This window comes from Pelobates fuscus, chromosome 5, assembly GCF_036172605.1.
Source record: "Pelobates fuscus isolate aPelFus1 chromosome 5, aPelFus1.pri, whole genome shotgun sequence".
Classification (NCBI taxonomy): Eukaryota; Metazoa; Chordata; class Amphibia; order Anura; family Pelobatidae; genus Pelobates; species Pelobates fuscus.
The window spans coordinates 65,865,610-65,884,314 of record NC_086321.1 but is presented as its reverse complement, the minus strand read 5'-3'; the positions used below and the strand labels follow the sequence as shown (position 1 = coordinate 65,884,314).

The following is an 18,705-nucleotide window of genomic DNA, read 5'->3' as shown; positions in this document are numbered from 1 at the left end:
TTTTTTTTATTGTTGGTAATCCTATTCCTACACCACATTTATGTGATATTGATATTTTAAAAAATATTACATTATTTATATTTGACTAGTTTTCTATTTTACCCTGGCGCATACATGCCGTTATTGTACATTTGTTTGTGTTCATTCTATGAAACATAACAATACTCTTTTTTTGTATTACCCATAGAAGGAGGACTTTTTTTTTTCTATAATATGGAAGCGATAAATAAAATAAGCATAATTATATATATATATATTTTTTTTTTGTGATTTTGTTTTGGTTGTTAATAAAGAAGGTGATACTTTTTTAAGCATTGCGATGCTGTTCCTATTTTGAGTACAAGGACACAGTATATGAATTTTTCAGTAATTTCATTCTGGTTGAAACTTTTGTTACCCCAGTTAATAAAAAGCATTGTTTTGTCATAACTTTTCTGTAAATAAATATCAGGTTCTCCTAAATGTCTGATAAGGAATCTTATTGAAAGATGCATCTTTATGATTTTTCCCCTCACAATAGCGAACAATGGACTACATTTCTCACTGTTACTGGTTTTAATTTTGACTGTTTACAAGAAATCTGTCCAATCCTTATAAATAAAGCAACATTAACAGATTAATTCAGAATTTGATGTATGTTGCGGAAAATGAACAATAACAGAGGAATTCGGACTGTTTTACCTACTTTCTAAAGAAATAATTAAATTAAATAAAAACAATAACGATCATAAAATGAAAATTATATGTGATGATTTGTGAAACTATTGCAAAAGAATGACAGCTGAGATGTTACAAAAGTGCCCAGTTCACAAATTCCCTGAGATCTCAAATGTCATTTCTGGTTCAAACTACACATTCTATAATTAACTGCAGAGTTTTATTGGCAGAAACGCTCTTCATTATGTGGCTCTTCATGTAAGAGATGATTGCAGAGACACATCAAAATAAAGTGACAATTTAGGACCAGTAGTAACTTATTATTCAGAGTAAATTTCATAACTCAAAAATTATATTCACGAAATTGAATTATTTTAGCACAGTGGTAGACCAAACACAAAAAATATACTACTTCTTCTAAAACTATATCTCTGTAGAAATGTCTTCACTGTTTATCATAGTAACATAACTATAAATGCTGTATTTGATTTTGTCAGTTAATAAAATTAAAATAATATTACATCGGACAGGGGTGCGGGGCCCGATGGCCAAGTCGGAGAGATGTGTTGTGAGAGAGCTACTCGCTCATCTTTCAATATAGTTGGCGTAAGCACCTTCTTTTACTTTATTCTTGAGAGTAGTAGTGACTTACCTGATTCACGGCCTTGCTGATCAGCTCTGGAGCAGTCACTCTATTTGCAGCCACATACACGGAGTCCTCCACTCAGATCAGTCCGGCCGAGTGCACATCGTGGACAGGAGAGACCGCCAATGTCTCAGCCTCTAAAGTATCATACTGGTACCCCATCATCTCATCTCCCTTTAAATCAGCTGGGTTAAATCTGGTCTACACCCTGATGGCTTCTGTACTAGGCATGTGCATGGGGAAAATTTTCGGTTCGGTTCGGCATTCCGAAATTCTGAATTTTCGCAATTCAGGACTTCGGCAATTCGGCACTTCAACACTTCGGAACTTCAACACTTCGGAACTTCGGCAACTTCGGAACTTCGGCAGTTCGACACTTCGGAAATTCGGCAACTTCGGGACTTCAGCACTTCGGAACTTCGGAACTTCAACACTTCGGAACTTCGGCACTTTGGAATTTCGGGACTTCGGCACTTCGGAATTTCGGGACTTCGGCACTTCGGGACTTCTTTTGCAGCCGCTTACTAGATAACTCCCTAATTCCCACGGTATTAGGGAGTTATCTACCAAAAGGCTGAAAGACCTAAATTGGTCTTTCAGACAAATTTACTAATACTAAGTAAAAATTACTTAGTATTAGTAAATGTTGCCCCTACTCGCTATACCGCGAGTAGGGGCATGTCTAGTAAACAGTGAGTAAACTGTTTAAAAAAAAATATTGCCCCCCTGGCCCCCACCCCTGAGCGGCGGGTGGGGGCCCTAAAGTAAAATGATGGGGGGGACCTATTGTCCTCCCCCCCCGGCCCCCACCCCTGAGCGGTGGGTGGGGGCCCTAAATACTAATAAGGGGGCGGACCTAATGTCCTCACCCCTGGCCCCCACCCCTGAGCGGCGGGTTGGGGCCCTAAATTGGTATAAGGGGGGGACCTAATGTCCTCCCCCCTGGACCCCACCCCTGAGCGGCGGATGGGGGCCCTAAATACTAAAAAGGGGGGACCTAATGTCCTCCCCCCTGGCCCCCACCCCGGAGCGGTGGATGGGGGCCCTAAATACTAAAAAGGGGGGCATAGGGTCCTCTCCCCTGGCCCCCACGCCTGAGCGGCGGGTGGGGGCCCTAAATACCAATGGGGGGACCTATTGTCCTCCCCCCCGGCCCCCACCCCTGAGCGGAGGTGGGGGTCCTAAAAAAAATGTGTCCCCCCAGGTGACTAGGGGTCACCCCCTCCCCCCCAAAAACAATATTATCCCCCTACCTACCACCCTCACCCTAAAAATAATGAGGGGGGACCTTTAACTAAGAACCTGTAAAAAGAAAAAAAAAACTTACCATTCAATGTTTTCTTTCTTCTAAAATCTTCTTTTTTCAGCCCCAAAAAAGTCCAAATAAAAAATCATAATAACCGACGCAATTAATAAAAAAAAACAAAAAACGAGCGCAAAAAAAAAAAAAATCCGTCTTCCCCTATGGAGGGCTCTGCGCAGACTGAGCTCTGCGGGGCGGGCGAAGGCTTATAAAGCCTTGCCCCGCCCTGCAATTAGGCTCAGAGCACTCTGATTGGTGGGTTTAAGCCATCCAATCAGAGTGCTCTGACAGGTAAATGAAGAGACTGACAGGTAAGTCTCTACATTTACCTGTCACAGCACTGTGATTGGTTGGTTTGAAATCCACCAATCAGAGTGCTCTGTGTCATTTTACACAGCGTGGGAAAGTTCTTTGGAACTCTCTGATTGGTGGATTAAGTAACCAACCAATCACAGTGCTGTGACAGGTAAATGTAGAGACTTACCTGTCAGTCTCTTCATTTACCTGTCAGAGCACTCTGATTGGATGGCTTAAACCCACCAATTAGAGTGCTCTGAGCCTAATTGCAGGGCGGGGCAAGGCTTTATAAGCCTTCCCCCGCCCTGCAGAGCCCAGTCTGCGCGGAGCCCTCGCTGGGTGAAGAAGGATACATTTTTTTGCGCTTTTTTTTTTTTTTTTTTTTAATTGCGTTCGTTATTATGTTTTTTTTATTTGGCCTTTTTTGTGGCTGAAAAAAAAAGATTTTAGAAGAAAGGAAACATCAAATGGTAAGTTTTTTGTTTTTTTTACAGGTACTTAGTTAAAGGTCCCCCCCCTCATTATTTTTAGAGTGAGGGGGGTAGGTAGGGGGTTAATTTTTTTTGGGGGGTGGGGATGACTAGGGGTTTGGGGACCCCATGTCACCTGGGGGGGAACTTTTTTTTAGGGCCCCCACCCGCCGCTCAGGGGTGGGGGCCGGAGGGGGAAGACAATAGGTCCCTCAACATTGGTATTTAGGGCCCCCACCCGCCGCTCAGGGGTAGGGGCCAGGGGGGAGGACATTAGGTCCCCCCTTTTTAGTATTTAGGGCCCCCACCCACTGCTCAGGGGTGGGGGCCAGGGGGGAGGACATTAGGTCCCCCCACTTATTTTACTGTAGGGCCCCCACCCACCGCTCAGGGGTGGGGGCCAGGGGGGAGGACATTAGGTTCCCCCCTTATTAGTATTTAGGGCCCCCACCCACCGCTCAGGGGTGGGGGCCAGGGGGGGAGGTCATTAGGTCCCCCCCTATTCTGATTTAGGGCCCCTACCCGCTGCTCAGGGGTGGGGGCCACGGGGGAGGACAATAGGTCCCCCCCATTGTTTTACATTAGGGCCCCCACCCGCCGCTCAGGGGTGGGGCCTGGGGGGGGGCAATTATTCCCCCCTTTAGTTTAAAAGCGCGGGTGGGGGCTCGGGAAGGGGAACCTTTTTTTTTTCTTTTTTTTAACAGTGAGCAGCCACACGCTGCTCACTGTTTACTAGTCATGCCCCTACTTGCGGTATAGCGAGCAGGGGCATAATTTACTAATACTAAGTAATCTTTACTTAGTATTAGTAAATCTGGCTGAAAGACCAATTCAGGTCTTTCAGCCTTTTAGTAGATAGCTCCCTAATACCGTGGGAATTAGGGAGTTATCTACTTATTCATTCCTGTCATTATACTGACTGGCCAAGTAACTTACATTTTATATGAATGTATGTTACTTGATTGTTGTAAGTGTTGCAAATGCTTACAGCTGAATCCTGGCTATGTTTGTATACTTTTTATTTAAAATTGTATACAATGTAACATTCTTCTTCTTTCATTGGGTAAGTATATTAGTACTTAGGCAATACTGTGCTTCTGAACTTTGGCACTTTGACACTTCGGAACTTCGGCACTTCGGCACTTCGGAACTTCGGAACTTTGGTAATTTCGGAACTTCGGGATCTCGCCAATTCGGCACTTCGGCAATTTGGCAGTTCGGACATTCGAAAGTACCCGAATATCCGAATTGCCCGAAATTCGTCCGAATTCATATTCAGACCGAAACAAATTGTACATGTCTATTCTGTACCACATCAGAACCTTGTGGTGCTATCACAAGAATAGGTAGAAGAATAACATACCCACTCAACATGGCAGACACTGTGTGCTCCTCTAATTACTGCAGTGTGACATCCAATATTATGTCCAAACTAGACAGAATCTTTGCTGTTTTTTTGGTGGAAGATGACAAAGTGCACCAACATTCTCCACAGATGCTGAGTGCCCATTCGCCATTTTCAAGTCCGCAGTGTGAGCCTGCGGTTCTAAATATAGAGAGGACTCGAACATGGTGGTATTGACTACAGCATTCTACATAGGAGGTGGCTGAGACCTTTGTGTAAACTTGATCCATAATGGTCACATTCTGGACTCCCTAGGAGACTGGGGATCTGAGGGGAATATTGATGCCGGCCAGGGCCTATACCACTTACCTACACCTGGGAAACTAGGCCTGAAGCATTTTTTTCCATTGCGGTGCCGTGTTCTGCCCATGGAGGGCATAAGTTGATCTGGGTTCTGGTGTTGGGATTCTTAATGGCATCTTGCGACTCATCTCTAACTCTCAAAAAAGTTACTGTGAAAGAACTGTTTATAGTTTTCTTTATTGATTTATCTGTGGAGTTTTCAGTTATTATGTCAGTGTCTTATTATTCCACTCACCATATGACCAGTTTAGGAGCCTTCTGGGTGGACTATTTGTGAGCAATACGACTGTACACACAATTTCCATAATACTTTAAAATATTGTGCAAATAACTAGTCATGTGAATAACGCAATACTTGACATTTCTTTTCTTACTATGAGAAACTGTGTCCATCGTTAAATAGTTATAATGTTATACCATAGCACAACAAAAATGTAAAAAAATAAATAAATTAGAACAATCATTATAGTGACTTGATCTGTTTGTTTCTGTTTTACATACCATCAGTATAACAATATTTTTTAAAAGGTTTGACTAAATCAAGTCCTTTCTGCTGCTGTAAACACTGCACTTAACCAAATCAGAAACATGGGCATTTTTTTACAGATGATACAGAAGTACATATGACCTGCAGTAAAAGTTGAACACCAACTTATAAGCAACATATAAAATAAAATAACATCCTAAAAAAACATAGAAGTATACAGTTTTATTTATTTAACTTAACTTAATGGACTTCATCTTTAAGAAACACTACAGATTGCAATAATATTATTTTTTGTAAAAGAAAATTGCTAACATCTTATAATGGAAACCATTTGATAGATCGGATATCTGCATCGCCATGCTTGAAATAGATCACATTCCTGTATAAAAGTTATATTTGACAATACGTTATGCTCACCTAAACAGTAGGGTTTCTCTCTGTTCCGGTGCCTCTCTCGGTCATACTGGTACCCAGGATAACAGGTACACAACACACGACCAAAATTATCTGTACACTGCTGTTCACACGGTGCTTCTGAACATACATCGTAGTCTGTAAAAAGGCAACATTCTAGTTAAAAAAACAAAGGAATATCAATGCAATTTAGCCAATACTGTCTACACACCAAAAGAGGACACACACGTTATTCACTACTTATATGACATATTCCCATATTGCATGGCAGCACTTAAAGTGGCCCTGTCATCGTCTGACTGATTAGTAATGAAAGGTGCACACAGAATGATACAACTGCAAGGTTCATGACACTTTGGGTTGCATGTACGTTAAGAATTATGCTTAAATTTAGGTCTTAGTTTACTTATAGATTACGGTAACAATCAGACTAGGGGAAAAGCAAGATTTAACAATCACCCTATTTCTAACTTTTGACAAGCCGCGGGGTCTCTCAGGCAATGATCTCTATGGGAAACTAACTTGAGAAAGCAACGAGTTCCAGTGATAGTTGAAAAATTGTTCTACAAATTTCTATCGATACAAGGCATTTGAAAGGAGTACCAGTATTGGTGCTTTTAAATGTGTGAGTACGGTATATTCATTCTTTATGCCAACACTTTTGTACTTTAACATTTCCCTTCATTATTTATGTAGACTTCACAATAGGATGTCAATAAATATTTACCAAAGAATTGATAAAACCTATTAGATCTTTGACAAGATTCCACCTTCTTCCCTCACCTGTGCCTCCTGTTTGTGTCCTACCTGTTTATATTTTTTAGTATTGGAAGTAGGCAGGTTGTTTTTTAAAATTTTTGTTTTGCAACAAATAATAATTTTAGCAGGAAATTAAAGTTCAGCTTGCTTCTCCCCAATATTTGAGTAAAGTGATTTAAATATCTTAAAAGAACACTACAACCAGTTTATTGTTTACATTTTTTTGCTATCATGATGTGGAGTGCTGTGGAAGGATCGACTCACAGGGAGAAGATGGACACATATACGCAACTAGTATATGTCAGAAACTTGGAACAAAAGTAAAACAGAATTAATATTTAACAAATTACCACTCTTAATAAATAGCAATAGCTAATACAAATATTTTACTATTTGGTGGCAGTGTCCCTTTAAATTCTGCACAGGTATATTTGAGCATGTTACAAAATGTTCTATCTTGTTGACAAAATGTGTATTATAGTTCTTATTCCACCCAAAGCCACAGATTTTCGATGTCGGCACGCTGTTGATTTTTTAATGTTTTTCATGGCAAGTCCTTTCCAAACAATGTCTACATAGTATATTTTTCTCCCATAATGCCTTGTGGGAATTTAAATGTCCGAACGTTTCATGTGCGTTAAGTACTTTATAGTTAATAAGAGTTAAAAGGTTTTGGGAGGGATTTCTCTAAAATAATATTTGTAGTCTTAAATAAGGAATCTGAGAAATTCAAACTTTACGTTTTCGATTTATTTTCCCAGTTAACAGCAACTCAACAGCCTACTCCAAAGCCCAAACAGAAATCAGCTCCCAGGGCCGGGGCAGAGCGTGTGCAGGAAAAGAGCTGTCAACGCAGAGAGAAAATGAGAAAGACACAAATTCTGCATCTTAGTGAGCTATACTAATGCCAAGCGAACCACTTTTTTTACAGTTACGTTTTATGTGATCTACTGCTTTACACTGAGGGGAGTTCGACATAAGCTGGCAATGAATTTTAATATGTTAGTTATGACTCATCTGGGGTTGAAATGCCAAAGACCCGGTAATCCGCTGTACGAGGCATGAAGAAGTTTTAACGCCTGCAAGCTTTTTGTTTCGGTCCCTGGAGCATCGAGAGATACTTTACAGTTTAAATGCCTTGGTTGAAGACCAGAGAATGAGGTAAATTAAATTTAACCTTTTGGCTTCCAGATAGGACTTCCATACCAAGTTACAGGCTGGGTTTGCAAGAGAGAAAGTCAATAGAAAGAAAATGAGTGGGTGCAAACTAATTTAAATAGGAGGAGGGCGACATGACCATCCATTCTCCCAAGGGCAATGTTTGAACACAGTTCATTAACTGTGAGCTGTCTAAGGATTGTAGGAGTTGAAGGATTAAGACAGCTGGAGAGTTCTTCTAGACTGCTCCTATAGGACAGATATGGTATTGCAGCTCTGTGTGTACAAACCATTTCCTGTCAAAACTCTGTTGGTCGAAAACATGTGAGTAGGACATTGTTTTTGATTTATGATTTTATCACTATGCCAGGTAGCAGGTAGGGAATATATATATAGTGTAGATTGGATTAGCCATATTACAGTAGACAAGATTCCAAAATACCATAGTATTGCAGTATGCAACAATACCTTTTTTATTGAACTAACATAATATATATATGTATATATCATGGACTAAATAACTCATTAATTCACAGCCACTCAGAAGGCAAGGTTATTGGAAACAAGGTTTGTTGAATACACCCCTCATAGTTTGGGGTACAGGAAGCAACAAGTTGAGTTGTGTACTGGCACACATGTTAGTAGTAGAGAAGCGCGGAAGAGCCTCTAGCGGCTGTCAATGAGACAGCCACTAGAGGCTAGATTAACCCTCTGAAACTGCTATGTTCATAGAAGAAAGGGTTAATTCTAGATGGACCTGCCACCCAGACCACTTCATTAAGCTGAAGTGGTCTGGGTGCCTATAGTGGTCCTTTAATGAGTGATATGATGCAAACATTTGTCAAATGTCAGCATTTCCCCCACTGTCAAAGGGTTCCTTTAATTGTACAATTTTTGGATTCATATTCACATCCTCGTGGTGACATTGCTCAGAATTTACATTTATTTTTGGTAAATGTTATTCTCATTTTATCTGTCTTATTCAAGCTGTTAGTGCGGACAATAAACTGGCATTAGCATCCCACTTTAACAACTACACTTATTCTTGTTCAACACATATTAGATTTAGAACGGGATCGGGGAGACAAGGAATACAACTTCCTGATCTTTCAATCAAAAAGTTTACAAAGAAAATTAACAGAATACATACCTTCTGGAATGCATTGACCAAGCACAAATTTGTATCCTTTGCAGCATTTTTTCCTACAAGACAAAAATAAAGAAACATATCAATAACAAACACAAGATACATGAAAGGGATAAAATATTACTTATAGAGGAACTGTCACTTTTCTGAGTAAAGTGAGCTTCCATGACAATGCACGACATCTACCCACAATGCTCTGGTGCGCTTGTGCATGCTAAGACATCTGGTTAGAAAATCCTGTGTACCCAGCTATTCCTTTAATATTGATGAAAAAGCTGCTCTTGTGTGCATGGGATCATGGGAATCAAACTAATTTGCATTGCATACTCTGGCTGTATCAGGGTAATATGGCATAAAAAGTAAATCACTCAATTAATTTTTTTTTTATTATAGATAAACATTGCAAAACCCATAGATCCACTTCTACCTTAACATTATTATCTTGCTATTTTTGTTTGTTAAATGGACACAATAGGCACCCAGACCACTTCATCTTATTGAAGTGGAATGGGTGCAGTGCCCCTGTCCCCTTAACCAGGCGTAGAGAAACTGCAATGTTTACCGTGCAGGGTTAAGATTGCCTCTATTGACTGTTTACCAGACAGCCACGAGAGGCGCTTCCTGAACGATGCTAGACGTTGCTTGCTTGACGATGTCCAGCATTTTGAAAAAAAACCTTGTATGGGTAAAGCTTACTGCGCTTGCGGTGCACGCTGTACATGTGCATTAGATTCCCAGATTACCATGACGTTGCAGGAGAAGGAGCCCTACCGAGCGCCTGTAGATATCCAAGAGTGTGAGACAGTTTGTATTTATGTATCAGTGAGTGTGTGTCTCTATATGTGTGTGTGTATCCTTTTGTATTCACGTATATCACTGTATGTTGACTTCCAGGTGGGTCCTGTGAGCAGAGTTGGGGACAGACCGCAAGGCCCTGGCCTTGAACTGTGTAAGGGGCCCCAAAATTTCTGATGGCAGCCCTGATTGCATACAACAGTGTATCCAGAGCATCTTGTTTCAGTGCACAGTGGGGTAGCTATGCATTGTGAACAGTAGTGTCCTCAGTGCATGTCAGGTGCAGTAATCCACTGTTAACAAAGGTTCAGTTGCATCTATTAGGTCTATTGCTGGTCAATACAATTATTGGAGGAGCTGGGCAATGGGGAAAAATAGAAACATAGAATGTGACGGCAGATAAGAACCATTCGGCCCATCTAGTCTGCCCAATTTTCTAAATACTTCCATTAGTCCCTGGCCTTATCTTATAGTTAAGATAGCCTTATGCCTATACCACGCATGCTTAAACTCCTTTACTGTGTTAACCTCTACCCCTTCAGCTGGAAGGCTATTCCATGCATCCACTACCCTCTCAGTAAAGTAAAACTTCTGGATATTATTTTTAAACCTTTGCCCCTCTAATTTAAGACTATGTCCTCTTGTTGTGGTAGTTTTTCTTCTTTTAAATATAGTCTCCTCCTTTACTGTGTTGATTCCCTTTATGTATTTAAATGTTTCATATCCCCCTTGTCTCGTCTTTCCTCCAAGCTATACATGTTAAGATCCTTTAACCTTTCCTGGTAAGTTTTATCCTGCAATCCATGAACCAGTTTAGTAGCCCTTCTCTGAACTCTCTCTAAGGTATCAATATCCTTCTGAAGATACGGTCTCCAGTACTGTGTACTATACTCCAAGTGAGGTCTCACCAGTGTTCTGTACAATGGCATGAGCACTTCCCTCTTTATACTGCTAATGCCTCTCCCTATACAACCAAGCATTCTGCTAGCATTTCCTGCTGCTATATTACATTGTCTGCCTACCTTTAAGTCATCAGAAATAATCACCCCTAAATCCCTTTCCTCAGATGTTGAGGTTAGGACTCTATCAAATATTCTGTACTCTGCCCTTGGGATTTTACGTCCAAGATGCATTATCTTGCACTTATCCACATTAAATGTCAGTTGCCACAACTCTGACCATTTTTCTAGTTTACCTAAATCATTTTCCATTTGGCTTATCCCTCCTGGAACATCAACCTTGTTACATATCTTAGTATCATCAGCAAAAAGACATACCTTACCATCAAGACCATCAAAGGAACCCTCTCAATTACTGGATACTAAGACATATACAGGGTAATTTACTAAAAGTGAGAATTCTAAGCCAGCAAAGCTTACAGTTCAGCTATTCTTGCCTTACATTTACTATGAATTCTCACTTTAGAGAATAATCCTGGTAGTAAGAGTATAACAGGGCTGTTGTATACTCAGGGCTGTTGTAAATAACACCAATAACATAACCTATTTGTGCCAGTTCTTTCAAATAGTATTATTTTTTTCACATATTACAAAGAAACAATGAAGTAAGATTCAGGTTTATATATTAAACAGTAAGTTGCTGTGACGGACAAATGATTTGCAAATTATATCTAGATAGTATAATTTGGAAAAAAAAAAATTCACATTTTCTTGTGATTTTAGCTGGTGCATTTCTACTATCCTACATTTAGTTTGCCTGTTGTGTAAAAATGAAACAAATGCATTTTGCCGAATAACTAGGTTTTTCACCACTTAAAAAGCAATTACCCCTATTATGCCTCATATGGTCATTTATTTATAACAAAAAAATACAAATAAAAATCTTAGTTAAAGGAACACTATAGTCACCTAAATTACTTTAGCTAAATAAAGCAGTTTTAGTGTATAGATCATTCCCCTGTAATTTCACTGCTCAATTCACTGTCATTTAGGAGTTAAATCACTTTGTTTCTGTTTATGCAGCCCTAGCCACACCTCCCCTGGCTATGATTGACAGAGCCTGCATGGGAAAAAAAAACTGGTTTCACTTTCAAACAGATGTAATTTACCTTAAATAATTGTATCTCAATCTCTAAATTGAACTTTAATCACATACACAAGGCTCTTGCAGGGTCTAGCAAGCTATTAACATACAGGGGATACGAAAATCTTAATTAAACAGAACTTGCAATAAAGAAAGCCTAAATAGGGCTCTCTTTACAGGAAGTGTTTATGGAAGGCTGTGCAAATCACATGCAGGGAGGTGTGACTAGGGTTCATAAACAAAGGGATTTAACTCCTAAATGGCAGAGGATTGAGCAGTGAGGCTGCAGGGGCATGTTCTATACACCAAAACTGCTTCATTAAGCTAAAGTTGTTCAGGTGACTATAGTGTCCCTTTAATACTAAACTTTTTATTAGATATAGGCATAGTTCTATGAAACAAAATAATTTACATTAGAAAACAAAACACAAACAGGTGTGAACGTACACATGAACACATTGCATTTCCATATATATATAAATACAAAATATCTACCTATAATAAAGGTGTCTGTTTTAGTATGTATTAATAAACATACAAAACCAGAAACTCAGACTGTCTTTTATGGGTGCTGCCCTTCTTGGTCTGTCAACATTACTGCTTTCCTCTTGTGCATTCGCGAGAGTACAGCATTGCGATCTATGAAGTATCCCGCAAGACCGTGGATTCCTCTAATTCCTTCCAGCTGTCTGGTGACTGGTGATGGCTGTCGGGATTGAAACCTAGACTCCGGCCTGAGTCTAAGAAAGTCAGACGGAGGAGAAATACAAAAGCAATGTAGTCCCTACTTTGTCTCTGTATATCTCTTGTAAGTGTTGGAATTTCAGTGAAAAAACTTAACAACGTTTAGTTCTACTTTGAAAAAGCCTGTTTACTAGCTCTTTTTCAATAAAATTAGTGTAATTTTACTACCTTTGGACCTTCCTGTTGTCATCCTGACATTTGGACATCATTTTCTTTGGTGGGTAATATACCACCTACAGTACATTTCTTGTTATTTTAATTTGTTTTTCTATACAGTGAGCAATGTATGTTAATTATTGTTTTATCTATATACACCACGGTGATAATTTGTACCACATAAATCCAAGAGTGGGAAACGTACATATATTCAAGAGTAGGGATCATCCCACTCAATGCTATTCACTAGGAGCCACTTAAAGGCTCCAAAAATGTGAGTGTGCACTTTGAATATATCAACTCCACTTTAATGTACCTAAAATACTACACTATTTGTGTCATTGCTTACTTTCTTTCTATATACCTAAACCGCCCCCATTGGACCAAGATACCAAGTTCATATTCACAGACGAGGATTATATCACCCAGTCGTATCATTTGGAGCTAAAAAACAGCTGCACTCACTGTAAGTGCAATTCCCTTTATTCTACAATGAATTACTAATCTACTACATTATATTTGTCCTCTTTTTCTTGTTTCCTTTAAATTTGCAAAATTGCAAAACCTTTTTCAACTCCACTATAGTCACAGCTTGGTATTTTATGTGGCGTTTAGTGAATAACCCAGGGAGTTACTCAATCCCAGAATTCCTTATTAACATAGTGTCATAGTAATATAGGTTGGAAAAAAGACTTAAATCCATCAAATTCAACCTGGAAACCAATTCTTTCAAAAAGGGATCAAATTCCTGCTTGACTCCATAACGGCAATCAGATTTCTCTTTGGTTCCACAACCTGTTTACATACATATCAACTATATGCTTGAATATTCTGTTTATGCAAATAAACATCCAAGCCCTTTTTAACCCCTTAAAGTGGCTCTGTTACAATACTGATCCTATGGCCACCTGATGCCCTCCAACCATTTTAAGACCCTGGAACTGGCTTCACTCACCGTTACTGACGGAATACAGATCCCTCAGGGTCATTTTTCAGGGAGCTGCCACCTTCAATTTTCTAAAATGGCGGCACCTGAGAAATAGTATCCTCTGCCCAAAGCTGGGAATGCGCTGGCATTTCAGCTGACCTCAATTTATGGTACATACAAAAAGGGGGGAGGGGGAATTAGGACATGCTTTATATAGAACACATAGAAAAATAAACAACAGAGCTGCTTTAACAAAGATATTAAAACCAATGACTGAATTATACATTCCATCTGGACCAAGAAGTCCATCTGACAGCAAGTCTCAAGCCAAAAATATGGACGGAGTGTGTTAAAATTAGGTGTCAGTGCACCCAACGAAATCCTCTTATCAACAAGGCAAATGAAACACTTGCGTAGGAGTCAGCTTAGAGCGTTAAGAAAAAAGGTTTTGTTATTTTAACAGCACTTTAAACTTTTATACAGCGATAATTACAATTCCATGTTATTTCGAAGTTCAAAGGTTTTGGTTTTGCTTGATTTTCCATTAAATGGTAAGAGATCAGTATCAAATCTTCTGGTAAAAATAACCTTATACTCATGTCTAATGCTGATTCAAACGGTTTACATTAGACACACAAAGTTATTCCAAAAGCTGTGACTTGCTCAAGGCCAAAGTAGCCACTTATAACATAGCAGAACTAAAGGGTTTTTGTTTTTGTTATTGGTTTTTTTTTTAATTTGTCTGTTTTGGCCATAAAGGGGAACTCTATGTCCAAAAATTCACATTTTGTTTGTTGAATATAACCAGTTATTAATATATATACTGGCCTCTGCAGCTAATGAAGAATTACCCTCAACTTAATCAACAGTCACTGAAGACAAATCTACAGTCCAAATGTTTGGATTAAGTTAGTTTGTTTGTTTTCAATAGTGGTACAATGACACCTGTCAAGAGGTGAGGATATATAAGGCAGAAAGTGAATAGTCCATTCTTGAATTTCATGTGTTGGAAGCAGGAAATGGGCAAGCAAAAAGATTTGATTGACTTTGTCAAGGGCCAAATAGTGGTGGCTAGATGACTGGAACAGAGCATCTCCAAACTGGCACATTTTGTGGGGTTTTCCCAGTATGCAGTAGTTAGTACCTACCAAAAGTGGTGCAAAGAAGGACAACCAGTTAACTGGCATCAGGGTCATGGGTGCTCAAGACTCATTGGCTAGCCCGTCTGGTCCAATCACACAGAGGAGCTCAGATTTCTGAACAATTAATAATTCTGGCCATGAAAGAAAGATGCCAGAACACACAGTGCTTTTGCTGGGTATGGAGCTGCATAGCCGAAGACTGTTAAGAGTGCCCATGATGACCCCTGTCCACCGTAGAAAGTGCCTTTAATGGGTATGTGTGCGTCAGAACTGGACCATTGAGCAATGGAAAAAGGTTGCCTGTTATTGTGAATCATGTATTTTTTTAGATCGGGTGGATGGATGGTTGGGTGCATGTGTGTACATTACCTGGGAAAGTGATGGCACAGACAGTTTTATACTCTGGACAATGTTCCCAGAACCTTTGTCCTGGCATTAATGTGGTTAGTACTTGGACATATACCACATACCTAGAGATTGTTGCAGACCATCCAAACCCCTTCATGGCAATGATGTTTCCTAATGGCAGCGGCCACTTTCTGAAGAAAAGTGCACCATGCCATACTGGAAATATTGTTCAGGGATGTTTTGAGGAACATGACAGAGTTCAAGATGTTCAGAGTTCAAGATGTCAATCTGATTGACATGGGCGTCCGCAGGTATTTTTCCAGGGGGGGGGGAATAATTGTAATGACATCCATGCTTGGTCCCTTTTTGACAGTGTCAAGGAGCGTAGTCATTTTCACATAAAGCCAGGGTGAATAGCTTTTTTACAACTACGATGTCAGGAATATATGTTTGTATTCCTGACAATATAGTGTTCCTTTAATCAAATTGAAGGAACATTCCAGTCCCCATAACAACTTCAACTAAATGAAAATGCTATGATGCAAGGAGGCCCCTGGGCACTCTCAAATGGTTAACCCCTAAAGGCTTCCTCCAGCTCTCCAGGTCGCTCAGTAGTATTCAGCTTCTTAAACGGAGTGTCAGGAAGTGCAGATTGACGTCAGGCATGGGTGCAGCTGATTGGCTAGAATGGTCAGCTGACGCTCTAAGCCAATCGCTAGTTCCCGATTCATAAACATTTTTACGTTTTCATGAATGGGGAGCTACTGACTGGCTTAGAGTGTCAGCTGACCCTCTAGCCAATCAGCGGCACTCTGTGTTTCCTGACACTCAGTAAATTAAAGTGAACACATTAACACTGATATTTACCTGGGGAGATGAGAAGGTCCAAAGTTTCCCTGCCAGGCCCAGGTACCAAAGCCTTATGATGTGGTTAATGCTGAGGGTGGTGATAGTGAGAGGGTAATGCTGAGGGTGGTGAGGGGGGTGATAGTGAAGGGGGTAATGCTGAGGGTGGTGATAGTGAGGGGGTAATGCTGAGGGTGGTGAGGGTGGTGATAGTGAGGGGGTGATGCTGAGGGTGTGAGGGGGGGTAATAGTGAGGGGGTGATGCTGAGCGTGTTATGGGGGTAATGCCGAGGGTGTGAGGGGGGGTAATAGTGAGGGGGTAATGCTGAGGGTGGTGAGGGGGTAATGCTGAGGGGGTAATGCTGAGGGTGGTGAGGGGGGTGATAGTGAGGGGGGTAATGCTGAGGGTGGTGAGAGGGGGTTATAGTGAAGGGGGGGTGATAGTGAAGGGGGGTAATGCTGAGGGTGGTGAGGGGGGTGATAGTGAAGGGGGGTAATGCTGAGGGTGGTGAGGGGGGGTGATAGTGAATGGGGGTAATGATGAGGGTGGTGAGGGGGGTGATGGTGAGGGGGTAATGCTGAGGGTGGTGAGGGGGTAATGCTGAGGGGGTAATGCTGAGGGTGGTGAGGGGGGTGATAGTGAGGGGGGTAATGCTGAGGGTGGTGAGAGGGGGTTATAGTGAAGGGGGGGTGATAGTGAAGGGGGGTAATGCTGAGGGTGGTGAGGGGGGTGATAGTGAAGGGGGGTAATGCTGAGGGTGGTGAGGGGGGGTGATAGTGAAGGGGGGGTAATGATGAGGGTGGTGAGGGGGGTGATGGTGAGGGGGTAATGCTGAGGTTGGTGAGGGGGGTGATGCTGAGGGTGTGAGGGGGGGTGATAGTGAAGGGGGGTAATGGTGAGGGGGTAATAGTGCCCCCCATCCCTCACTTACCTGCTCTGTAGGCTGCCTCTGTGCTGCTCCCCTGCGGTTTCAGTCATGAGCGAGAGGCAGGGATAAGCTGTAGCTTCCTGCCTTTCAACAGTCACTACTGGCCGGCGCCGGTATTGCAGTGTATTCTCACACAAACCAAAAATAGCAGCAAAAGCTCTTAACCCCCCCCCCGCGGACGCCCATGCTGATTGAGCATTTGTGTAATGCGCTGGAACAGCAAATTCGATCCATGGAAACCCCACCTCACAAGATGCAGGACTTAAAGGATCTGCTGCTAAATACCACAGGACATGTTCAGAGGCCTTGTGGAGTCATTGCCATGATGCACAAGAGCTGTTTTGGCAGCACAAGGGGGGCCTAAACGATATTAGGAAGGTGGTTTTAATGTTGTGACTGATGGGTGTAGAGAGTTAAATTATGTGAGAGCCGGGCAGCAGAAGCTTGGACACTGTGCATCTACAGTTGTAATAAAAATTATTCAAGCCCAATTGAAAATCAGGTTTATTGTCAAAATTTACAGACTGTCAGCTATTTGCAATGAACACATCAAACAAAATTAACATAACACTTGCTTCAAGTGGTTTCCCCAAATTCAACTAAAAATGCAACTTATTATGACTTCTCAATTCTCAAAATTATTCAAGCCCCTGAATAGAATCCCTCACAACAGCACAATTATACAAAACAATTGTCTCAAACATACCTGATGTAACTAATCAAAGGCTTCATTAATTGCCCCAGATGTGCTTGAAGCTGAAACACTTGAAATATCTGAACTGGCTAGGGATTTGTTGAGTGTCTTCAAACCCCACCAGAGATTTTCTATGGGGTTCATGTCGAGTGACTGTGATGGCCACTCTACAATTTTCCAGGACTTCTGCAACCAAACCGTGGTGGAATTTGAGGTATGATTGGGATAATTGTCTTGTTGGAAGGACCAATGATGCCCAAGCTTCAACTTCCTCACAGACAGCATGACATTTTCTCCTAGTATTTCCTGATACTTCAATGAATCCATCTTGCCTTCCACATGCTGCAGTTTTCCTATGACAATCACTCAGCATACAGAGAGTAAAATGTATAAATAAGCCTGTGTGCTGTCTGGGAATCATGGCAATGGAGTTCCCAAACATTATACACAATACTCCTTAAACTTTGAGCCATTCAGTGCTTTAGTATGGTAGTACAGTTAATTTATTGAATTATTTTCCATGATGGATACTGCTAAACCTGAATACTATTTTTTTTAACAAGCTTATGACGTGCTAAACGTGCTACCAAATTCAGTAGCAACAAGACTGTCATTATGGTTTTAATAAATGCTTTTATAAAGAAGTTACCTACATAACATTGTACAATTTTTTTTTTTATTTTAGACAGCTTTTAGAGTTTTCTTTTGTCTCCTCACACAAGTTATTACTGAAATAAATGCAATTGCTTGAATGTCAATAATTGTATTGATGTGTAAGGAATTATTTGCTACTTGCAGGACTCGTTGTACAGATGACTAACAATTCATCACAGGATTTGATGATATGAACATCAGTCAAATAAAAGAGTTTCAAAGGTAATCGTCCAGTAATCCAAAACCACTGATTTACCAGGAAGAAAATAAAAATTCTAAGTTCCAAATATGCACATTCATATCAAAATCTATCACTTACGGGGGAATCTGCTTCCTATTACTGGTAGACTCACGGACTCCTTCAGTAGAAGAAGTAATTC

General features: G+C 40.7%; 1 protein-coding gene across 1 annotated transcript in view; it reads right to left on the bottom strand.

The window, feature by feature from the left end:
- Positions 1 to 18,705, bottom strand: part of CCBE1 (collagen and calcium binding EGF domains 1) — a 271,184-nt gene that overhangs the window by 30,865 nt on the left and 221,614 nt on the right. The window contains exons 3-4 of the mRNA XM_063456828.1: positions 9,050 to 9,102; positions 5,986 to 6,120 (exon numbers count right to left, since the gene is read on the bottom strand). Coding sequence (XP_063312898.1) covers positions 5,986 to 6,120; positions 9,050 to 9,102 — 188 coding nt within the window. The remainder of the gene's footprint in view (positions 1 to 5,985; positions 6,121 to 9,049; positions 9,103 to 18,705) is intronic.